The sequence below is a fragment of the Podarcis bocagei genome (assembly GCF_964188305.1).
Source record: "Podarcis bocagei genome assembly, chromosome: 14".
Classification (NCBI taxonomy): domain Eukaryota; kingdom Metazoa; phylum Chordata; class Lepidosauria; order Squamata; family Lacertidae; genus Podarcis; species Podarcis bocagei.
In genome coordinates this window covers 47,643,860-47,668,604 of record NC_138139.1, presented here as the reverse complement: position 1 = coordinate 47,668,604, position 24,745 = coordinate 47,643,860, and the positions used below count along the sequence as shown (strand labels likewise).

Below are 24,745 nucleotides of genomic sequence, written 5' to 3'. Positions count from 1 at the left end.
AGGGTATTTGGGGTGTAAAGGGAGGAGTAGTACCTCCAGTGGGGGGGCATGTTGTACTCCTTCTGGTTTGTTCAGGGTCGTTTGTGCTGTAGATGGAAGTGAGGGACAGATGGGGTTTGTCAGCTTGCGAAGAACTCTGATACTAAACCTCCACTGCCTTGTGGGGTATCTTCGGGGGGAAGAAAAGGCTAAGGAGTAAACCCTTCATAAATCTGGAGTGGAATCCCTAAGACAGTTGGATGGTGCTTTGTATGCCTCCATCCAGCAACTCCTGCAGCCAACGTCTTGCTCTGCTTTCCTTTGGACAACATCAATGAGGCTAAGAGGAGGATCTGAGCAGCCCAGGACCTCCATCCACACTGCTCAGGCTTGTGCACTGTGCAGGGTCACTTTGATTCTGTTAACGCAGCATTAACAAAATGGGAGGCAGCGGTTGTGTGTGAATGGTCTCTGCAGCCACAGCAGGCGCCGTGATTCTCCAGCAGTTTGACTTCACCCCTGAAGATGCACTCCATTGTCTCTCGAGACTGGTGCCAGCGATATTAATTCTTAATGGCACTAATGCCTTTTTCCCAGCCCTGGTGGTGCCCATGAGTCTCAGAGGATAGCCTGAAGGCATCTGAAGCAGTCCCACTTTACTCCCAGGTAGGTGTGCATAGAATGGGGAAGGATGAGAGCTCCGTGGGAGAGCATCTCCTTTGCACGTACAGTGGTACCTCGGGTTACAGATGCTTCAGGTTACAGACTCCGCTAACCCAGTAATAGTACCTTGGGTTAAGAAGTTTGCTTCGGGATGAGAACAGAAATTGCGTGGCGGCAGCAACAGGAGGCCCCATTAGCTAAAGTGGTACCTCAGGTTAAGAACAGTTTCAGGTTAAGAACGGACCTCCAGAACGAATGAAGTTCTTAACCCGAGGTACCACTGTAGATGGATTGGTCCCAGTCTCTGGAAGTGCGATTCAGGGGGCAGCGGCATCCCTGTGGCAGAGCATCCACTTCACATGCAAAAGTTTTCAGGTTCAGTCACTGGCATCTCCAGTTAAGAGTTGGGTAGTGAGCGATGGGAAAGATCGTTCATTGATTGTTTCCTATTTAATAAAATATATGGACCTCTTTGTTGGGATACTGCCAGGGAGATAAAGTCCATCATGGCCCCCAAGCTGGCTGCCGGACGATCCATCGACCTCCCGTAGTCACACAGTATGAGCTATTAGCGACACGAGTTTCCTGGAAATACCTTGCCACATTCCAGGGCTCGTGCACACTCTTATCAGCAGATAATGCACAGCCAGAAGTCGCACTCAGGAGAGCATTATTTACAAGCTTTTATTCAGTTTGTAAAATCTCAAAGGGTTCACAGTATATACAACATTTGCTAAAATTACTTCAAAACTTAAGGACCCTGCTGAATTAGGCCAATGACCCATCTAGTCCAGTGGCCAGCCAGGCGCTTGTGCAAAACCCACATGCAGATGGGATCACAAAAGCACACGGCCCACCCGCGATCCAGTGGCACTTTTTTCTTCCTCCGGGCTACACTTTCAGAATAAAAATTTGCTCGCACGACACCAAAATTTTAATTGAAAAGAAATGCATTGGAAAGAACAACTAGGATTGTCTTCAGTATATCACTTGATGCTCTTGGTTCTCATTTTGAAAAGATACCTTTCCACGTTCTGTTAAAAAAAAACCCACTATAGTATGCTAAACTATGCGAAAATGATTAATTTTTTCTTGGATCATACTTGAATCTTCCTGCCACACTTGCCATCCTCTCCTGCCACATGCAGCATAATAATTGTAATAGGAATTAATAAAAATAAACTGCAGCAGACAGAACTAAACCATCTTCAGTATTGACAGGTGAAAAACTCCAAGCTAAACCCGGAGCTGTTGGTAGAAGCAGTCCCCCCTTGGTGTGTGCCTAGTCTCCACGGGGGTCTCATTCTGCAAAGCAGGAAACAGCCCTGCTCCTCATCACAACCAGCCATATTTCTGTACAGCCAGGAGAGACCCACCTGCAAACCACAGGAACCTCCTCTGCCCAAGACCCTGCAGAGCCGCTGCCAGTCAGAGTAGGTGTTGCTGGGCTTAGATGGACAAATAAGCTGGCACAGAATTAGACAGTTTCCAATCGGGTGGGTAGGTACGCTACTTTGCTGGCATTAAACTCTGCTGTTAAGGAGGGGGCCCCCCCTTGTCCCCATAGGTGAGTCCCAACACCGTATCTGATTTCAGCACACAGTCGGATCTGAAATATCAACAAGAATTTGTCAGGCACTGATGGCAGAGAAGCATTCCACCCAAGCCATACCGAAGGATGAGCTTCATCCTCTTAGCCACTAGAGGGCCATCTTGCAATATAAGCTGCACATCTCTTAGCCCCAGCGACAGGAATGCTACAGCACTTGGCGTTTCTTCAGTTCAGGGTTTCCCAAACTTGGGTCTCCAGCTGTTTTCGGACTACACTCCATCTTCCCTGACCACTGGTCCTGCTAGCTGGGATTTGTAGTCCAAAAAACAGCTGGAGACCTAAGTTTGGGAAAATGCTTTAGTTCAAGGCTGGGAAACCACATGTAATTGGACTCCAGATCCCATCAGCACAGCCAGTGGTCAAGGATAGTGGGAGCAGTAGTTCGAGAACAGCTGAACGGACACAGGTTTCGCACACCTGATGTAATTGGGGTTCCCAGATCAGAATAACGCCAGTTTGGCAACACAGGGAGCACGAATCAAACATGCTCTGTGGAGAGAGGGGTTTCGCTTTGAACGTTGTCTCTTAATAGTTTTGCGTTATGGAGAAGTTTAGGTGTGGGAAGACAGGCGCATCAAGCTAGTTGTGTCTTTTCCTGCTATGCCAGAGTTGGGCTTTTTAGAAAATTTTGAACTAGGTAAAAATTGCGGTGATTTGCCTTTACCAAGCTTGTGCCTTTACCAGGCTTTACAAAGCTTGCCTGATGTTTATCTGCAACCCGCATCCATTCATTGTTTACTAATGGACCTTGGTGGCGGCGAAGAATAATGCGTATAAGATTATGATACTGCAAAGTAAGAGCAGTGACATAGCAACAAGAATCCGCAGTTCAGTGGCCAAAGAAACCTTTTTTTTATTTTTAACCTCTATTGCAAGCCTAAACTCAATTCTGAGTTTTAGCCAGCCTGACGTTCACCACGCAACTTTCGGCCACTCATGTTTACTCCTTTGTGATTTCCCCTTTCCTCCATTTCGGATGCATCCCCTTCTTAAATCTCGGCTCATGTGTAAGTTCCTTATGCAGCCCCACTGGTTTCTGTAGATGCCCACTTTCCTTTCCTGTTGGAATTGTCTGCATTTGTGCCTTCAGTATTTCACCGTTAAGAATTCTAGGAAGGAAAACAGCATGTGTTTCATAATGCAACATTCCCTGTGGGATTCTTGTTGCTGTAGCCACTTAACAAATAATGATTTTTCTCATGGAGATGCGGATCTGCTAAGTGTCCGGCAGCTTGCGGGGGGGGGGGTGTTGGACATACTCCTTGGCTAAGCTGGTGATTTAGCTTTGCATGTGGTCTTGATTATTAGTCTTATTTCATAAAATTTCTATACTGCTTGATTGTAGAAAAAAACCTCAAAGTGGTGGCAGGTGGGTGAGCAATTGGAAATGTAAATTTACATTGTTGTGATTTTGCTTGTTTGCTGTATGACAGATTTGCTTAATTGTTTGCTGGTTCTATTTATATGTTTTTGTAATTTTTGTATATTTTCCTCCATTTATTTCTGTTGCTTTGTTTCCTGCTCTGGGGTTGAAAGCATCCGATGAAGAGCTTGCTATTAATACTTTAAATGAGTAATATATAAGCAATGCAAGCAAGGAGAGTAGCCTCGTTTTTTGTGCGTGAGACATACACAGGGTTGTCGCCAGTTCCAGTCCTACACAGAGTAGACTCATTGAAATTAATGGAACCACTTTAGTCATGACCATTAATTTCAGTGGGTCTGCTCTTAAGTGGGAAAGCCCGTACTTCCTTTCTCTGCACGGAAGTCCCTTTAGTCAGACATGTAAATGGTTGAGCTGAAATGGATTGTTCCGGCCCTTTTTAGCCGCCCTGTTAACCGAAGCTCCTGCTTTCTCCACAGGTCCCTGAAGCATTTCGGCACCTCCCTCCGTTACCACAGGTTGAGCAGCAGCTGGAGAGCCTGTCCAGATTCAGATATACCCGTCCACCTCAAAAGCTGCACCTCACTGTGGTTCAGGTGGAGAAGCCCAAAGGCATTGGCCTGCGGTGGGAGGTCAGAAAGGTGGAACCGTGGTGTGCACCTCTAGATAGCTTCCACTTGTTCGTTTGCATGGAGTTCGTCGGTAAAGGTGTGCCGGCCAGCTGGCTTAGGGTGCGGGAAATTAAGGCCATGCCTCTCCCCATGGGTTGCTCGTTAGCCCAGATTGCTGATTGCTCCAAGTGTTACTTTACCATCCAGTCAAAGGACATTTATGGACGTTATGGACCCTTTAGTGACATTCATGCCATTTCGATGACGTAGCTCCTGTGAGGGGGGATCTAGGCTCCTACAGGACGTCTACTTTATGTGTCCCTCTTCTCTCTATGCTGCCTATGGCTGGCGCCAGTTTCAGGATTCCAGTTACGGTAAGGTTTGACACCTCACTTCTGAGACTTCCCGTTGACCTCTTGCCTTTCTGCGAGGGGCGCACTTAACATTTTAGATTTTGGAGGGGAGAGAGAAAGGAGCTTTGGCTTTGCTGCTGCTGTTACACTGCAACTCCCATCATCCTGGCCTGTTCACCATACTGGCTGGGGCTGATAGGACTTGTAGTTCAACAGCATCTGGACTGCTTCGGCCCCTTTCCCCTGTTAGTTACAGTTCCTATAAGCTCAGACCACCAAAACGGTCTCCCTTGCAGGCGTGCCGGGTAGTGGGGGCTGAGGAGTCTTCAGCTCCCCCCCCAAAAAAAAATTCAAGGAGTCTTCAGCCCCCCAAAACCTTGTGGTCCGCTCCCCCTCCTCACCCAATATTGCATGGATAGGAGGCTGAGCGTGGATCCTGGGGGCTGCGCTCTGCCTCTTCCTGCCCAATGCTGTGTAGGGAGAAGGCAGCCATTTGAGCGCTGGCATCACAGCAGCGGGGGTGGGACACCAGTGTGTCCCGGCCCGGCACGCTATTTGGGAGCGGACGCGTCATGTGATGCGCCCCCCCCCCAATGTGGGGGGCAAGTTGACGCCCCTGCTCCCTTCAATGTATTTTCACATATCTTGGCAGAAAGAGATTCATAATTGCACCCATAATGTCCTCATCTATGGCCTCTTCCAGGTCTCTCTCCCACATCACCTTTAGTGTGCCTTTAGCAAACATGGAATTTGGTTCCTTTTGCTTTATAAATTAGAAACTTGGCCTTGCCTGAAGGGCAGGTTTCAAAAGCCATTTGTGATGCTCCAAAGCCACCTGCACTACAAAGAAGGCAAAAATACCCCCCTCCCAATTTTGCAGCTCGCAGACCTACTACAGCTTAGGGTCACCAGTTCCTCCTCTGAACTTCTAGATGTGGAAAACTCTCCAGCCATATCTGATCTGCATTCCTGGTGGCTTTTTTTAAAAAATTAAATTATGCCTGTAGTGTATAAACCCTGCTGGTCATCAGAGCTAAAATTCATGGTCACCGGTGGCAACTTTCCTCGTGGGACCCTGTCACAAAGAAAGCCGGTGTCTTTGTCACCTGTACTGATTCATCCAGTTAAACCTCTAGTTGCTTAGTGCACATATTATTTTTTGCTTTTGTTAGTCATGGGGAAAGAAGGCAAAGCAATTAAAGCCTTTGAACACTTGAAATTCTGAAGACGCACAAAGCTGCATGCCTTCTACCTCTGAGTATCCAGTCAGGCGCTGCTTTCAAGCCTGTCTTCCCAGTCCTTCGGGCTAGAAGGCTGCTTGAGAACGAAATGAAAGTTGCTAGTCTCAGAACGCTTGGTTGAACTCGGCAGGCGTTTGTGTGCCTGGGTGGTACAATCCCGCCCACTCCTACCTCTTCTTCATCTTAATGTCTAGCACCTCTTTTAAAAAGCTGGGCTTCCCTTCAGCGTTTAGGCAGATGCTGTCAAGAAACCAAACTGCAACACACTATCGGCACAATACTGGTTGTAACTTTTATTTCCGTGTACACAGATGGTATATAAAATACAAAAGAACAGAGGCACAGTCGGTAGAGCTAAGCTAGCAGTCTTGACAATCACTGTCCTCCGCTAAGCATTTTTGGATTTCTCAATTTCTCCCCCAACCCCAGAACTTGAAAAATGGTAGTACTAACGGACAAAGGAGTGCCTATTATTCCCAGGCGAGTGGCAAAGGCAATAATAGCATTGTCAGAATTGGGGGTTTTTGTATTCTCTGGTTATATTATGATTTGCAATTCAAATTTCTATTAAAGAGTTCAGAAAATATAATTGGCATAATGTTATCTATGTATGTACAGGTACATTTTTTTTGTTTTGTTTTGTTACATAAATACAAATTCTATCTATATAAAAAACACACCTGGTCAGACTAGTTCATTCTTTAGAACAGAGAATAAATGGTGGCACAGATTCTTGCATACAATGTATGTGTGGCTGCATGCAGAATGTCTGGGGATTTGGGAGGATGGTGCAGGAATAGGGTGCAATAAATCTGGGATCGCGCGGAGGGGGGAGAAACGGCAACAGAGTGTGGGCAACCTTTCAGTGGCTTTATGCCAATGGTGGGTGGAGCAACAGATCTGGTTCTCTTTGCACAGTAGGGTCTATCCCAACCATGCAAAAGTCATGAGGTTTCTCTCTATACACCATCGCTTCAAAGATGTCACTACGGGCACACAAAAAGTATGGTTCTATGTTCCATACAGGAGCATAAAAGTGATTCTGGGAGGAGCTGGGATCATCAACTTGGCCTGATTTACTTAAAATGAGTTCTCACCAGTTTATCCATTTGGCCAAATGTTTTTGTTTGCAGGATCTAAAACACTCCCATCCCTTCCCCGCCCCCCAGGTTTATGCTAACATTTCAAGTTGGGCATACCTTTTAAAAATACCTTTTCTAGAGCACCATTTTGAGAGATGAAAGGGGGATTACAGAGGGGAAGTGGCCATACGAAGATGCAAAAGAAAACATATTTAACACACACAAAAAGCGCTCCCACTAAAAAATGCCCTTCCACACCGCTCACAATGGTTGTCTGTTAAATAGCTGCATTCTTGCACATTCTCCGAAATCTCAAAAAGGCCCCTCGTATTGAGAGATCAAATGAGCTACATGCACATTTAATTTAAACTGGATGGCAGCATGATTCCAAAGGCAGCTGATGTTCAAGTAAGAGGATGCAGATCAGCTGACAGCCCTGCAGACAGAGAAATCCTAAGCATGCTTACTCAGAAGAAAGTCCCTGTTGGGTTTAATGGGACTGATACCCTAGGAACAGAGAGGCGGATTTTGCAGCCTTAGTGATCGATGGGTCGTCCTTTTCCATTAATATCTTTTAATGCCCTATAAAGCGATCTTTGTTGTTAAGGCGGTCAGACATTTGTAGCTATACGAACAAGGCTCCTGGGTGAAATATGGGATCCTTAAGAGCAGCCTGAGGTTATTCAAGGTTTCTGCACCTGCTAATAATAAGAGCCTCTGGGGTTTTGAAAACCAGGTGACTTGTTAGTGGGTAAATTTGTCAGACAGATTGGAAAGACCTGATATATTTGCCAACAAATATGCCAGATAGTTAGCCAAATACTGGCTCGTTGGTTGGTTGAAGCCGTGATCTGGGGCAATCAGGAATCCCAAACTCTTCTGGAATAATACATTAGTGTTGGGTGGCTCTTTCCTGGTTGTAAAAATAAAATTGAGTCTTCCTGCCTGCTGTATTTGCCTCAAAGTAGGGAAGCTGTGCTTTAGCACTGACATTTTCCTGCTAAAATGCCGTCAAGCTGGGTGCCCAGTGCTTTCTTCTGAGTCATGAATTTTGGTTTGCCTAAGCCTAATATTGCCTACAGCAGGGATGGCAATCCTAAGGACCATATCTGGTCCCCCAAAGGATTTTTGCCAGCCCCCCAACAACTTGGCGATGTTATTTGTCTTCTGACGGCCACTATGCTGACAGCTCGCCATGATCCACGCAAGGAAAAGGTGCTTCCACAGCCCTGCTACCTAGGATCCCTTTTGAGTGGAGGGATTGAGTGCCTTCTCAAAGACAAGACAGCCTTTCCATTCAAATTCTTCCAAAACACAGAGAAATAGTAAAGATTAAGGCACGGTTGGACTGTTGCCGCAGAAACAAGCTGAGAGGTGGTGGGCTTGGGAAAGTGCCTCTCTGGATGTCAGTCAAGGCAGTGACCATCTTTGCGGCTTCTTGAGGTAGCTCTGGATACATGGTTCAGCAGGAAGAGGATCGGTCCCAAAGCAATTGTTTCAGCCTTAGGCAAGTAATGTTCTCTGAACCTTTCAGGGCTCTTCACTACACACCTATCGCAGCAGAACACTATCTTCCGTAGCGATAACTTAAGACGCTCCCAGCTGGAATTATTTTGAAGCATGGCATGGGCAGATGTATCCAAGCTGGATTTAGAGCAGGCTGTACCCCTGTTCTGCTGCCCCCTGCCATGACCATTAACCACACGGGCACTGCGCCAAACCAAATGGACCCTTGAGATCAGCCCAGAACCATAGCGTTGAGCTTGCCAGCATCACACCAAACCATTGCTTTTTAGAAAGAACCTCCTAGGCTGGCATTCAATCACTGGAGGAACTACTGGCTGCAGGATTATCTCCCAGATCCACAGAATTATTCTGGGGCCAAGGGCAGTCTAGAACCGCCCCCCATCCCTATTTCTCAAAAGAATCCCAGGCGTCCAGTTGAACACATGTTGCTAGCGACAGAATAATGTTTGCTGTGCTCTGCCAGCTGTTCACATCTGTCCTACAGAGCCATAACCAGCTGTGGGGAGGGATGCTCTTTTTATTAATGCCTAGTAACATTACCTGTTTTGAAAGCTGTATAAGAAAAGGAAATAAGAATAGGTACAATCAATGACTTTTGGGAGACTACCATAGACATGGGTTGCCTTTAAGGTACCCCACCCACGCCAGGGGGAGGTTAGCTGTTCCAGTTCACCTGCATTTTCCCCCTCCCATAGTCCTTGTTTCAACACCAAGCAGGGAGAAGGAGGAGGAAGGGGGCCGTGGCAGGACAAAAAATACAGACAATAACTTTTCCTTACTACAAAACCGCTCTTCTGCTATATACAAAATAGTTACTGGACTCCCAGTACTGCGAAACGGACAGACCGTTTCCTTTTCTCTCTCTTCCTCCTTCAACTAGCCGCTGCAGTTTTATTTACGCTTCCTTAGTATTAGGTACATGATTCCACTGAGCAACGTGAAAGAGAAGGCGACCCACGCCAGGACATAGGAGTAGCCGTACTGCCCGCTGGACACCTGGAAAAAGTCGTACTGCGGACCCACGTGAAACTCCTCGTGGCGGTCCGTGTAAATGGATGCGGCAATCATCACGCACAGACCTGGGAAGGGAGATGAAATATACTCAGAGTCACAAAGTGATTTCATGCTCTTTATTCAGCTCAGTGGTGAGGAGGAATGAATGAAAGTCCCCTCACAGTATCTGCTTTATATACATTATTTACACAATGGGCTACACATGATTGGCTAATTCCGGAATTCTACTGTAAGCCAATCCGGTTGTGGATTCACTTCTATCTGGAGCAGGATTGGGTGGTTCCTGCCAACCAATCATACTGCTGCATTGTTCTAGGACCAATCAGACTGCTGCATTCTGAATCCTATTGAACTCAGTACATAACAGGAGAGAAAGGGGAAAGCCTATGAATGGGCTGAGGATAAACCTGCCCGGAACCAGCCTCCTGGTGTTCTTGGCAAGTTAAGACTGAAAAGATCTCTAAGAAATCAGAAAGAAGCACGAAGCATCCACGAAACCAGCTTGCTGTCAAGGTGGTCTGGGTTTAATCAGTGCCTGGATAAGGGAGAGTTACCGTATTTTTCGCCCTATAGGACGCACCGTCCCATAAGGCGCACCTAGTTTTTTTGGGGGGGGAATAAAGGGGGGGAATTATTTTTCCCCCAGGCGCGAGGCTGGGGCGGGGGAAGCCCGAGCTTCCCCCGACCCCAGCCCCCAGAACAGGCAACTCTACGCAAGCCATGGGAGCCTGGTGCCGGGCTCCCGCGCCTTGCGGAGAGCTGCGTGCTGAGCTCAGCGCGCCTAGCCTTCGGCATGCAAGCAACTCTCTGCAAACCGCGGGAGCCCGGCGCGGGCTCCCACGGCTTGCGGAGATCTGCGCGAAGCCTGGAGAGCGAGAGGGGTCGGTGCGCACCGACCCCTCTCGCTCTCCAGGCTTCAGCGAAAGCCTGCATTCGCCTCATAGGACGCACACATTTCCCCTTCATTTTTGGAGGGGAAGAAGTGCGTCCTATAAGGCGAAAAATACGGTAGGTCTCAGGTCTGGCCCCAAAAATCTCAGGGTCTGGAATGCAACCCAAGGGCAGCCCCTGGTGATGCCACGGGGATGGCGCCAGTGGTGTCATGGGGTGGGCCCTGGAGACGGAGGTTAATTGGGAGAAGAGATGGGGAGCACCCTCCCCAGACTCTTTGTGCTGTCTTGTGGCGCAATGGCTCAGTGTGACAGCTCCTTGTCACGACTCCATGCTCTTTTGTGAGAGCGGCCGCTGCACATCCTTTAACCGGGAGGAGGTACTCACAGGATAGCAGCTGGATGATGGATGTTAAGACGAATCTCTCGCCTTGCTTTAGGCGGAACAGCTGGAGGATGAAAACGAAAAAGGCCACACAGCAGAGGAGGGTGGAGAGGATCATTGTCGCCTGAATTGCCTGGATAGACTGGTAGTCTGTAAAACATACATGGGGAGGAATTAGCAGTTACAATGCATTTAGGAAGATTCCTTCATTGCAGGGGGTTGGACTTAGATGACCCTTGTGGTCCCTTCCAGCTCTTAGGATTCTGCGAGTTCTACAAGGACAACCCTAGGACTTAAGGGGGAGACAGCCAGTGTCAATCCCTCATCTGAATTTAAGCAGGTAGGAGAGGATTGGGATTGCTTCTCACTGCGAGAAGCAAAGCTACAGGGAACCAGGCAGAGGGTCTTCTCAATAGTGGCACCCGCCCTGTGGAGCGCCCTCCCATCAGATGTCAAGGAAATAAACAATTACCTGACGTTCAGAAGACATCTGAATGCAGCCCTGTTCAGGGAAGTTTTTAATGTGTGACATTTTAATGTATTTTTAATCTTTGTTGGAAGCTGCCCAGAGTGGCTGGGGAGACCCAGCCAGATGGGCGGGGTGCAAATAATAAATTATTATTATTAAGAGCAATTTATTATTTATATGCCACCCATCTGCTGACTGGGTTTCCCCAGCCACTGGGTGGCTTCCAACAAAAGATTAAAAATACAATAAAACATCAAACATTAAAAACTTCCCTAAACAGGGCTGCCTTCAGCTGCCTTCTAAAAGTCAGATAGTTGTTTCTTTTTGACATCTGATGGGAGGGCATTCCACAGGGAGGGCGCCACTACCGAGAAGGCCCTCTGCTCGGTTCCCTGTAACGTCACTTCTCTCAACGAAGGAACTGCCAGAAGGTCTCTATATGCTGCCACCCCTCCCAAACCGATATTGCTGGGTCAGATCTTCGATGGTCATCCTTGGATGCTGTAGTCAATGGTTCAAAATACATCTGCAAAGCACCTCTTGACAGTTGCCTTCCCACGCTAGCAGTCTAGTCCCTGCACCGTCTCAGTGCTTCCCAAAGGGAAGTTTGTTTTCTGAGGTTTCGACAGTCACATTTAATTTCTGGGCTGGTTGTTTTTTAAAAAAATAAAAGTTATATTATATAAAAAAATAATCATCCCATTAATTTTTCCTTCTTGGAACCCACCTGCATCCTGCCAGCGACTTCCTCCCGCCACTGCTTGCGCAGAGTGACAATAAGAAAAGGTGTCAGCCTCTTGCCAACTCTCCTGAATCCATTTCCTCCCGCCCTCCTGCTCCCCAAATAAATGCAAATTCCACAAAGAGGAACTTTTCAGAGTCTGGCTGCGCCAGCCAGCCCTGCCTTTCCTTCTGTTGTTCTTCAGACATCAGCGAAATCAGGGGATTAACTACGAGATGCAACCAGGGCAGGTAGAGGCATTAGAATCAGAGAATTGTAGAGTTGAAGGGGACCCCGAGGGTCATTCAGTCCAACCCACTTCAATTGCAGGAATCTCAACTAGAGCATACATGATAGGTGGCCATCTAACCTCTGCTTCAAAACCTCCAAGGAAGGAGAGGCCACCACCTCTCATGGGAGTCTGTCTCTGTCTTCCACTGTCAAACAGCTCTTCCCAACCACCACCTCCTGCCTTGCACACCTATATTTCACTGTTTAAACTAGTTGCCAATTAATATAAAAATTGCTGAGCATAATCTTTTTTTAAAAAAAAAGTCATATGACTATACCATTCTTGTTTTGAAAAGCAAGCTTTGAGATGGATGCTTGCGTCGTATTTTAGCGTAATGGTTCTACCAGCTAGCCATTTATAATCTGGTTTACCTGTATCTACAAAATGAGATACTACTCTGTGCTTAAGCAACCTAGAAAGAACTGGTGTATTATCTACTACAGGGGTCAGCAAACTTTTTCAGCAGGGGCTGGTCCACTGTCCCTAAGACCTTGTGGGGGGCCAGACTATATTTTCTTGGGGGGGGGGGATGAACGAATTCCTATGCCCCACAAATAACCCAGAGATGCATTTTTAATAAAAGAACACATTCTACTCATGTAAGAACACACTAGTTCCCGGACCATCTGCGGGCCGGATTTAGAAGGCGATTGGGCCTGATCCGGCCCCAGGCCTTCGTTTGCCTACCCATGATCTACTAGTTTCTTGATCAGAAGGAGAAAGTTTTACTGTAAGATTTATTCACAGGAGAGCATTTCTTAGGCAAGGTCTCCAGCGCTGCTGCTAATTGCTACTGTGGTACATGGCCGGCAGCCGTGGCAAGGGCACAGCACAAAAGGGGGCCCACGTGGCTGGCACCCAACTATACCCATCACCCCATAAGTAGGTTCCCTGCCAACGCACAGCGAGCCTCTTCCACAGTGCCCAGCTCCTGCATAATGCCAACACCCAACGGCTCCTGAACTGCAGCCGCCCTGCAACAGCTGAAGCAAGCTTCTCCCGGCCACGACCCAGATTAGGACACTGCACACTATGGCCCGGCCTCTCAACCTCCATCCTCATCTGCATGCCCTCCCCACTCTCCGTCTCGGCTACCATCGTCGCTTTCTACCTCCTCCCTCTTCTGGCATCGGACGCAGCATCCAGGACAGCCAATGGGCAGCGAGATTGGAACTGCCTGCATCCAATCACAGGGTCGGCTTCACCACAGAGGCCCCATGGGAAATGTAGTTCTTTTTAGGAGCCAAGCAAAAAAACCAGGAACCAAAATTTTACCCCCCAAAACGAGGACATGTTCAGGAAAATCCGGACATATGGCAACCCTACTCAGGAACATCCTTAAAAGAGATTCGCCAACACCCATTCTGCATGCCATGATGTCATCACATTTCCCAGCCGATGAAGAAGAGAAGTGCATGGGAAAATATTATTGTGATGATGTCACATTTTTTATATATAAAAAATACACTCTCCTGGGAAGACATTGATGGGGGGAGGGGGACGAAGTAATCCCACCCTGAGATGCATGAAGAGCCGTCTGATACGATATGATATGATCATCTTTATTGTCATTGTCCCATACAGAACAACGAAATTGAAAAAATCTACATCAGACATTCAAAAACCAACAAGCCTGCTATCCCAGCCTGGTTAACCCCCTAAAAACTCTGATACCCCATAATTAAATACAATATACTCCCATAGAGACTACCTTACACTGCATTTAAAACCAAAATCGCATTTGGATAGAAACTGTTTCTCAGGTGGCTAGTCCTAGTCTTTATAACCCTGTACCTTCTTCCAGAAGGCAGAAGCTGAAAGAGATCATTTCCGGGGTGCACACTATCCTGCTCTGTCTCTGCAGCTTTCTTATGACACCTGGAAGCATAAATTTGAAGCATAGATGACTCACCTGGGAAGGTCTCGTCCAGGGCTGTACAGTTAGTGCCATTGAGGCAGCGATGCCAGACGTCTGTGGAGAAGTCCTCCCCGACCCACCAGGCCTGGAGAAGGATGATTTTAAAAAGCGCATGAAAGTATAATCTTGGAGGACTGATCGGTCGATTTCACTTTGATGTCAGTTTTCCACAATCAGCTGTGCCCAAAGTGGCTTCCAGCAGACATTCGAAACATCAAAATACAAACAGAGCATGTTGCTAAATTGAAAAATGACAGAAATCTGACAAACACAGAAAAAAATCAATATTACTCTCCCCCCCCCAAAAAAAAAGGTCTAGGTTTAAGTAAAACCAGAGTTAACTGGCAATAAAGTTTCTGGTGCCGGTCTTCCCAATTTGATTTGATTTAACATTTGTTTTCTGCTTTTCCAATGCTGAGCAAATGCTGAGCTCAGGGCAGCCGGCTCACAAGAATCACAATAGCATTTAAGAAGCAGTCACTATATCACCAAGTACCATAGTGCATAAATAAAGCAAATAGCAAATTCATGGAAATGATTACTACAGTTCAATTAAGCCAGGCATGGCCAAACTTGGCCCTCCAGATGTTTTGGAACTACAATTCCCATCACCCCTGACCACTGGTCCCGCTAGCTAGGGATGATGGGAGTTGTAGTCCCAAAACATCTGGAGGGCCAAGTTCTAAAGATCAGAAACCATCCATCAAAATGATCAATACACTTCCTGCACTCCAAGGAGCCTGGCTTATATGCAGCTCAGAGGGGAACGGTCCTCTTACCAGGCTAGGTGGCTGGCTCCCATATCCTTACTCCAGAGGAGGCTGAAAGCAGCCAAAGGCCAACGTCAGGGAGGGCAATGGTGGCAACAGGTTCAAAACATCCAGCCCCTCCAGTAAAATACATAGAGTGTCTCCACTTTCAATATGTGGAGTCTTTTTCACTTCCATTTCGAAGACTTTCTTTTAATCATTGAGCACCAGGCACACAAACACACACCCCAATAAAAATTTTAAAAATGCTGTTGGCGGGCAACTTACGCTGTCAATCGTGGCGATGAACAGAAGGGCAGCCGAGCTGATGTGGAAGACGATGATGAAGGCGAGGAGAATCAGCATCTTTGCGAGGGGAGGGTTGCACTAGTCTAGAGGAAGAGAATGCTGTACCAAAAGACAAGGAGGGAAAGTGGTTCAGAGCTTTGGAAAGGGGTGCTTACTGTGAAATGATGGTGATTTCTTAATTAAATTTATATACCACCTTTTTTTCAAAAGACCGCCAGGTGGCTTAAAACACAGAACGTAAACAATACAATTCCATATGTATCATGGTATCTATACAACACACAAGGTTTTATAGGTACCATTGTACTAACGCATACATACCTAATGCAAACTCTCACAAGAAAAACACTCCTATAGAATAACTTTTTTGCTTCCACCTTCATCCATTGCTCAGATAGACAGACAGACAAATCAAAATTGCCTTCACACACACAAGCTTTTATTCTTCTTTATATTATATTATTTTTATTTTTATATCCCCCACTGCACAAGGATATAATTACTTCCTTCAAGGAGTTTGAAGTGGTGCGCCTGGTTCTCCCCCTTCCCGCTCCTCCCCCCCCCCCCCAACAACAACCCTGGGAGGTAGATTTAGCTGAGAGGAAATGTTTGGCTCAAAGTCACTTGCTGAGCTTCATAGAAGCTGAGTGTGGGGACGTGAACCCAGATCTCCCAGCTCCTAGTCCAAGGGTGGGGAATCTGAGGCCTTGGGGGGAGATGTGGCCCTCCAGGCCTTGTTATGTGACCCTCAAAACCCTCCCCAGGCCACACCCTGTAAAGGTAAAGGGACCTCTGACCATTACTTCCAGTCGTGGCCGACTCTGGGGTTGCGGTGCTCATCTCGCTTTATTGGCCGAGGGAGCTGGCACACAGCCTCCGGGTCATGTGGCCAGCATGACTAAGCCTCTTCTGGTGAACCAGAGCAGCGACGCCATTTACCTTCCTGCCGGAGTGGTACCTATTTATCTACTTGCACTCTGACATGCTTTCGAACTGCTAGGTTGGCAGGAGCTGGGACCGAGCAACGGGAGCTCACCTCGTCGCGGGAATTCAAACTGCCGACCTCCTGATCGGCAAGTCCTAGGCTCTGTGGTTTAACCCACAGCGCCACCCGCGTCCCTGTACCTCCCTCAAATGTGCATTTATACAGTGAAAATTCCACTTGCTTGCTTGGAACAGAGAGGGGTGTGTGGGAAGACCCTGTACTTTTGCACTTCAATGTAGCCTAATTATTTATTTCACTAAATTTATATAAAACATAGCCGCGTAAGCCTTTGGCAATTGCACAGACTAGCTGAGCGAATCCGACAAAGGACGGGGCCCACTGCAGCAGCAAGCTTGGAAGAAAAATGAGCTGCGCTTATTTCTTACTGAAAAAGGGTCTCTCTACTCTGACTCCAGTCTTATCATACCATTTCTGGCAGTGTGTACTTTGAGAAGGCTGGGAAGAAATAGATTTCTGTAATATCTGTGGTTTAAAGAAGATTTTTTCTAAAGGTTGCAGTCATAAGGCCTAGAAACCTGAAAATAAATTCATGCATGAGACACACTGCAATTTTCACATGCTCCCGCAGAATGGAAGCAAGCGAGGGATTTCTTGGAAGAAACGAAGACAGACGTATCACTGGGAATTCGTGAACCACTGAGAATCTCGAAAGTTCTCATGCACAGGTCTTTGTCAACTAATCCGCTACAGGGCTTTCATATACTTTTATTTATTGCTTCAACAATCCCCTTTAGATCCAACGTTCCATATCTTTTGGCAAGGCAAAGGAACATCTGTTGCAGCTTGCTAAGCTAACACTGTGGCATTCGGGCATGCAAACTAACCCAGCCTGTGTACCTTGATTCTTTTTTCTTTTTTTGGAAATGAAAATACAAAACGAAGCTGGTAGCCCCAGACAAGCTGTCGTCTTTCATTTTGAGCAGACTAAGGGTTGTTGCTTTGTGGCTTAAAAAAACAAACGTTTTCAAAACAGTTAAAAAGACCTAAGTCTTGTTTTAGCATCTGGTTTCGATCAACTCGGATTGCTGAATGCAAAGCCAAAGGAGAGCAGGTCCATCTTCTGGGGGATGGGGTGAATAAATTAACAACAACAACAACAACAATAATTAATCTATACCCCACCCTTCTGGATGGGTTTCCCCAGCCACTCTGGGCGGCTTCCAACAAAAGATTAAAAGTACATTAAAACATCAGTCATTAAAAACTTCCCTAAACAGGGCTGCCTTCAGATGTCTTCTAAACGTCCGATGGGAGGGCTTTCCACAGGGCGAGCGACACTACCCAGCTGCCAATGGGAAGAGGACAAATACACCCCACCTCTCCCAAAGCTGCACCTCTCGCCACTCCTACTTTTCAAGTGTTTTTACCTGGTGGGAATCTGCCTTTGAGCTGTGATAATGCCTCTTGCCTGCCTGGATGCAGGATGGAGAGGCCAGTGTGCGCATGTAGAAACCTGTGGCTTTGGGATGGCTGGAATGTAGGCGTCACACCTGTCTCTCCACCCACCTTTGCCTCTGGACCAATGCACCACTGACATTGGAGCACAGCCAGATGCCCCTGGGAATCCCAGAAGCAGGGCATCAAGGCAGCCGCCCTTCCCCATGCTTTGCCCCTGGAATTTGGTACTGCCAGATAGATTGCCTTGGTGCATGGAAGCTCTCGCTCTCTCTAACTAGCTCAGCTAATTGAGGTCCAGCTAATTGGTGGTTCCCTCACTGCGAGAAGCCAAGTTACAGGGAACCAGGCAGAGGGCCTTCTTGGTAGTGGCGCCCGCCCTGTGGAACGCCCTCCCACCAGATGTCAAAGGAAAAAACAACTACCAGACTTTTAGAAGACATCTGAAGGCAGCTCTGTTTAGGGAAGCTTTTAATGACTGATGTTTTAATGTATTTTTAATCTTTTGTGGGAAGCTGCCCAGAGTGGCTGGGGAAACCCAGCCAGATGGGTGGGGTAGAATTACTATTACTACTACTACTACTACTACTACTACACTGAATGACAGTGGCTTTCTGGGATTTCAGACAGCGAGCTTTCCAATCCTACCCAGGGAGCCGGGAACCGAACCTGTGACCCACTGCATGCAAGGCAGTTGCTTTACCACTGAACCACGGCCTGTCCGTAAATGTCACCCTACATTTGTCACTTTGGTCATTATGGGTTTTGAGAGGGAGTTTTCCCAAGGCTCCAGGGAGGGCAGACACCATCCTCTTGCTATAAGAAAAAACTGCCCCTTTCCCTTATGGGGTATTCCAGAGCTCGTACAGAGTCCTTACATGGGTTCCCTATTGGTTGGAGAAAATAACAGAGGCCAACCAGAGTATATTGAGAAGGAAAGCGGCTAGTAGGCCTGATCTTTATTGAAGGAAAATAAACTGTTGCAATAGGGTCCCCACTCACCACATGCAAGAGGGAGGAGAACCCTAACAGTGGTACCTCGGGTTAAGTACCGTACTTAATTCGTTCCGGAGGTCTGTACTTAACCTGAAACTGTTCTTAACCTGAAGCACCACTTTAGCTAATGGGGCCTCCCACTGCCACTACGCCGCCACTGCACGATTTCTGTTCTCATCCTGAAGCAAAGTTCTTAACCCGAGGTACTATTTCTGGGTTAGCGGAGTCTGTAACCTGAAGCGTCTGTAACCTGAAGTGTCTGTAACCTGACGTACCACTGTACAGACTCTTGAAATAGCCCACCCTGTACCCAAGACCACCCCCCCCCAAACATCATACATACATCACAGAAGGAGGCGATCTACAGCCAGGATACCTGATAATGGTCACTGATTGCATTACCTGGGCAGCAAAGCCATTCTTTTGTGGCCATTTACTTTAGTTCCTGAATACAGGTCACAGGCCCACCCTATTCATGCACAAATACGCCCTTAAAACAGGATTTGTAAGCAAAAAGACAATGGGAAGGCTTTCCCCATTTGCCTCCCTTACTGCGGAGGTATATTTGAGGTCACTGGGAGAGTCAAAATGGCTTCAGGATTGCTCTCCTGTACTATTTCAGACACATGGTTCATATATTTAGATAGGTGTGCATTTATGAATATTTATTCTATATTTGAGACTCTTTTGCAAACTCTCCTTAACAGGGATTTTTTTTACTTTCTGCAAGGCCAGGATATTTCTCCCCCGTTTCGTCGGTCCCTCCACAGCACGGCGTGGAAAGGGAAAGTTGGAGTTTGGTTTGGAACAAAGCACTTGGGTTTTCCTTTCGGCAGGCCAAGGCAGGAAGCTGAATTGCCGTTGAACAAACAGCTGGCTGTTCAGGTACACAATAGGCAGGGGTCAAAAAGTTTGCCCTGAATGGAGAAGACCACTCAAGGGTGGGCTGGGGTGCAGTTTGAGAGAGAAACAGAAGGCATGTACAGCCCTGACCCGTCCAAGGTGGGAGACTCGGTATCATCTCATCCATTTGCCAATCCCAAAATAAGACACAGGCCTTGTTCCTCCTGCTCAAATGTCTCCCTTGGAAAAAGGGAATACGTGCCCTCTGCTGGGTGCTTAGGGTTAGGTCAATGTTTACTGCATTTACAAAGCCTTTCCCACAACAGAAAAACCCTGAAGCAACAGGAATGAAACCCAGGAATAAAAAAAAGAGACAAAGATATATAGACCTCAAAAAACCAGCCATGGATGCTGGCCAAATTCCAGGGAAAATAGAAATGGTGAAAAGTTGGTCCCGTAGAACCATAGAATTGTAGGGTTGAAAGGGACCCCAAGGGTCATCTAGTCCAACCCCCTGCAATGCAGGAATCTCAACTAGATCATACATGATAGCCAACCTTTGCTTAAAAACCTCCAATGAAGGAGAAACCACCACCTCCCCAGGGAGTCAATTTCCATTGTCCAACAGCTCTCATTGTCAGAAAGTTCTTCCCAATGTTTGGTCAGAGTCATTTTTTCCTTGTCATTTGAATCCATTGCTTTGGTTTCTACCCTCTGGAGTAGCACAGAATCAGAGAGTTGGAAGGGACCCAGCGGTTCTCAACCTGTGTGTCCCCAGATGTTGTTGGAGTACAACTCCCATCATCCCTGAGCTCTGGCCTTGCTAGCTAGGGGTGATGGGAGTTGTAGTTCAACAACATCTGGGGACACACAGGTTGAGAAAGGCTGATTCTAGTCCATGGGTCGGCAAACTAAGATCCGCAGGCGGATCAGGCCCAATTGCCTTCCAGATCCGGCCTGCGGATGGTCTGGGAATCCAGGCAGCCGGCGTAGCGCGCGCGATGGTTTTTGCGACTCAGCCAGGCTTGGGGGTCAAAAAGTGAGGCAAGAGAAAAGCCCCTTCTCCGTTCGTCGCACACAGCAATCTTTTCTTCCGGGGGGTGGGGAAGAGGGAAAAGGAGCTACAGTTCGGATTTCCACCATGGACCTGCCGGCGACTGACCTCAGGAAGGGCAGTTGCGGTGGCAGGGGCTCAAAGGCGTCTCGGGAGTAATGCCCACCGGGGTCTGTGGCAACGGTGCTCCCTGCCAAAGGAAGCGGGGAGCGCCTGGGCGGCTGGACTCCAAAACAGTTCTGTGCTTTGCTGGGGACGCCGCTTGTTAGCTACACGATGCAAGCCATGGAAAGGTAAATAGCCGCCACTGCCTGGTCTTCCCTCATGCGCGGAAAAGAACGTTTTTGCTTGAGCATCGCCGGCCTTAGTGTGGCCAACGGCTTCTCCCTTCACCCACGCATGTGCACACGCTCTCCAGGGATGACAGGAATGGCACACTTACCTCAGCCCCCCCACCCCCCGCCTTACGAGAGAAATAACTGTCAATGCATAAAATGCAAAGGAAGCAGCTGTCCCTTACGGGGCTCGAACCTGCAACCTTGGCATTACTAGCACCTCACTCTTACCAAATTAGCAATCCAGGTTCACAGAACCCATTTTGGGTACCGCAATCTTGTGCACTCTTGAACCCCCCTCTTGCCCCCCAAAAGCACTTTTGGGGGGAGCTGCAGAAGATCGTGCCCCCCAAATAGCGCTTTTTTTTGCCGACTGATTGTGGCGCATGATGCGCGTCCTGTTTTTTTTTGTTCTGAAAAAATGGGACGGTATGGCACCTGTCTCAACATGACTGCTTCCCTGCGAGCTGGTGATGTGCATTTTGTCAGAGGGAAAACCCAGAAGCTGAAACAGCTTTGCCTATTCGTTGTACCACTGAAGTATCCCAGATACTGAAATTTGTACTGCACATCGCTGACTGAATATTGATTTTCCCCCAAGCTTGCATCGGGGCCCGAGTGGCATCTACTCCCCTAGAAATCCTGATCCTATACAATCTTCTTTAGCAGATCCAGGTTTCTCTGGCCACAGCTGAGATTACTATTTGGAATAAGACCTATTTGAATAGTTTCAAACGAGGCCTGTCAAAGCTATTTTGACATATTTTCACATATCCTTCCAGTTTGCATTCCTTATCTCATTCCTTCTCTGGGTTGTTTTGACAGATTGTGTGCTGCAATTTCCCAGGGGGAGAAGGGCATCTGGCTGGACTTTTCTCGGAAACAGGATGCTCTGGTCTGGTCCAAGAAGACAGTTCTTAGGTTAAGACTCTGTCTTCCTCAGACTGGCAGAACTTGAGGGCTCAGGCCAAGGCAGGGACTTGATTTTTACACCGTTATACTGGCTAAAGGGATTACCGTATTTTTCGCTCTATAGGACGCAGTTTTCCCCCTCCAAAAATGAAGGGGAAATGTGTGTGCGTCCTATGGAGCGAATGCAGGCTTTCGCTGAAGCCTGGAGAGCGAGAGGGGCCGGTGCACACCGACCCCTCTCGTTCTCCAGGCTTCAGGAAGCTATCTGCAAGCCTGCGGAGCCCGGCTGGAACTCCCGCCGGGCTCCAAAGGCTTGCGGATAGCTGCCTGCAGCCCGGGGAGCGCGGCACTGTGCACCCCGGGCTTAGGGCAGCTATCCGCAAGCCTTCGGAGCCCGGCGGGAGTTCCCGCTGGGCTCAGAAGGCTTGTGGATAGCAGCAAGCTCTGGGAGCGATGGCGAGGTTGAGCGCAACCGCGCCTTCTCTCCCGGACCCCCAGCCCCGAGGCTAAAAACGAAGCCAAGACAGCGAGCGGGATCCATCCCGCTCGCTGTCATGGCTTCTTTGCTCTTTGGGGCTCAGGGGGGAAATACAGTGGTGCCTCGCAAGACGAAATTAATTCGTTCCGCAAGTTTTTTCTTCTTGCGAGTTTTTCGTCTTGCGATGCACGGTTTCCCATAGGAATGCATTGAAAATCAATTAATGCGTTCCTATGGAAACCGCCTTCAGACCAGGTCCGGGGACAGTCTGTCCTCCGACCTCTTCTGAAGGCTGGGGGGGTGGACAAGGGCTTTTCTTCCCACCCCCAGCATTTTAAAAAACCCCGGGACAGCGGAGGACTTCTCCGTTGTCCGGGGCGATGTAAAAGCCCCTGGGAAGGCAGGCAGGGGGGACAAAGACTTTTGCCCCCCACCCGCCTTCAGAAGAGGTCCTGGACCTCTTCTGAAGGCGGGCGGGGGGCGAAAGTCTTTGCCCCCCCCCCCGCCTGCCTTCAAAAGCCGTCCGGGACAGCGGAGAAACGCGCTGCCTTTCTCCGCTCTCCCGGGAAGGCAGGCAGGGGGGAGCAAAGACTTTCGCCCCCCGCCCGCCTTCAGAAGAGGTCCAGGACCTCTTCTGAAGGCGGGCGGGGGGCGAAAGTCTTTGCTCCCCCCTGCCTGCCTTCAAAAGCCGTCCGCGATAGCGGGAAGCGCTTCCCTGCTATCCCGGACTGCTTTTAAAATGCTGGCGGTGGGGAGCAAAGCCTTTCGGCCCCCGCCGGCCTTCCTGGACCTCTTCTGAAGGCCGGAGGGGGGGAAAGGCTTTGCTCCCCACCACCAGCATTTAAAAGAGGTCCCCAGAGATTTCCCTATGGGCTTTCTTCTTGCGAAGCAAGCCCATAGGGAAATTCGTCTTGCGAAGCGCCTCCAAAACAGAAAACCCTTTCGTCTTGCGGGTTTTCCGTCTTGCAAGGCATTCGTCTTGCGAGGTACCACTGTAATTTTTTTTTGTTTATTCCCCCCCCAAAAAAAAAACAACTAGGTGCGCCCTATGGTCCGGTGCGCCCTATAGAGTGAAAAATACGGTAGATCATGCTCTTGCAGAATTTCCATGGCGGGGATTGAGAGAGACCTGGGATGCCTCCAGACCGTTGCTATTTTCTGGGATACCAGCGGATACCAGGAAATTAGTTTTGTGCAGTTGAAGCAGATTAGAGCGCTCTGTTGCACTAGTCGAACAAATCCACTTCCAAAAATAAACTGATTTTTGCTGTTAGGAAAGTGACAGGGAAATGCATTGAAAAGCAGAGAGTGAATGCAAGATCAATGGGAAGATAATTAAAGGAAAAACCCAGGATGGACTGTCCCAGAAGCAAATCAGAACAGATGCATAATAAAGGCAGGTTATAATCTAACTCCTTCATAAACCAGGTGCAAGAAAATCAGGATGAATGTTTAACAAATAGGTCATCTGGGAGAGCCCCTTGTACTACGGTACTCTGCACCAGGTGTCTCTAAGTGCAGAGTAAGAGAAAGAATGCTCATTCACACTTTTGCTTGCGCTGTAATATATACTGATAAATGCAAAATGCAATCTTGCCTGCAGAACTGAAACTCGCGTTAGCAAAATATTTCTCTGGGTTTTCCACTGATAAGATCCTATTCAGCTGGTAAGATCGGGTTTTTGCAGCATAGCGTACATAGCTTTATTTATTTATCAAATTTAAATTTTGCCATCCCCCCCCCCGAAGGAGCCCAGGTCAGCAAGCCATCCTATGTTTTAGGGGTTTATTTTATATGTTTTTTAAAGTTAAAACTATGAACATCTTATAATTGATCAGGATGCCCGTGAGCCAGGGGCGGAAGAAGGGGGGTGCGGTCCGTCCCGGGTATCATCAGTTGGGGGTGTGTGTGACAAAATGACAAAAATATGAGTTGCTTTTTTTTTTTAATGGGCTCACGAAACTTTTTAGTTCAGTCCAGAAACGTAATGTAAAGTGGCTGGTGCTAGGCGCCTGCCCACCGCCTCTCCCTCACCCACCCCACAGCTGAGGGGGAAGCCGAGGAGGGTCTCCACACAGCGCCCCTGCCTTGGCTTGCCCCACCCCCATGGGCAGCTCTTCTTTCTCTGGCTTCATCCCTCTCTCTCGCCTGCCTTCGCGTTGCTTCCATTTCCCCCTAGTCGTCTTCCTTCCTTCGCTCTTGGATTTCTCCCCACTTCCTTCGCCGCTCCCCACCCCATGTGTCTCTTTGATCTTCTCTCCCCTCGCCCATCCCACCCTCTTTTCTCTGCAGCACCCCCCGTCTGGTTTGCTGGAGGAGAGAAGTTGGAGGGTACCCGCCCAGTCCAGTCAACTGCAGCAAGGGCTGCATGCGAATCTCCACCTCCTGCTCCCTCTTCCTCCTCCTCATCCCGGGCTCCTTGCAACCTCAGCAGTAGCAAGAGCAGCTGCCACGGGGGGGCGTGGCCAGGCAGGGGGGCTGTGAAGGGGCGGAGCTCCTGGCAGGGTCCCAGAACGAAGTGAAGCCC

The 24,745-nt window shown here is 48.2% G+C and overlaps 2 protein-coding genes and 1 long non-coding RNA gene across 9 annotated transcripts in view; 1 reads left to right on the top strand and 2 right to left on the bottom strand.

Annotated features, from left to right (window-relative positions):
- ATF7IP2 (activating transcription factor 7 interacting protein 2) overlaps nucleotides 1-6,520 on the top strand; it is a 33,017-nt gene extending 26,497 nt beyond the window's left edge. For 5 of the 7 annotated variants that reach the window (XM_081169516.1, XM_081169518.1, XM_081169514.1 and 2 more), the window contains exon 11: nucleotides 4,118-6,520. In XM_081169516.1, coding sequence (XP_081025642.1) covers nucleotides 4,118-4,519 — 402 coding nt within the window. In that variant the 3' untranslated portion in view covers nucleotides 4,520-6,520. Of the gene's footprint in view, nucleotides 1-576; nucleotides 646-4,117 lie in introns of all 7 variants that reach the window. The other 2 variants (XR_014001902.1, XR_014001903.1) reach the window with 1 other exon arrangement.
- The window catches only part of LOC308573154, a 285,151-nt gene that overhangs the window by 93,503 nt on the left and 166,903 nt on the right, over nucleotides 1-24,745 (bottom strand). The gene's annotated exons all lie outside the window — the stretch shown is intronic.
- The window catches only part of EMP2 (epithelial membrane protein 2), a 40,476-nt gene continuing 21,841 nt past the window's right edge, over nucleotides 6,111-24,745 (bottom strand). Inside the window, exons 2-5 of the mRNA XM_081169782.1 lie at nucleotides 15,179-15,298; nucleotides 14,136-14,226; nucleotides 10,745-10,891; nucleotides 6,111-9,531 (exon numbers count right to left, since the gene is read on the bottom strand). Coding sequence (XP_081025908.1) covers nucleotides 9,344-9,531; nucleotides 10,745-10,891; nucleotides 14,136-14,226; nucleotides 15,179-15,256 — 504 coding nt within the window. The 5' untranslated portion in view covers nucleotides 15,257-15,298 and the 3' untranslated portion in view covers nucleotides 6,111-9,343. The remainder of the gene's footprint in view (nucleotides 9,532-10,744; nucleotides 10,892-14,135; nucleotides 14,227-15,178; nucleotides 15,299-24,745) is intronic.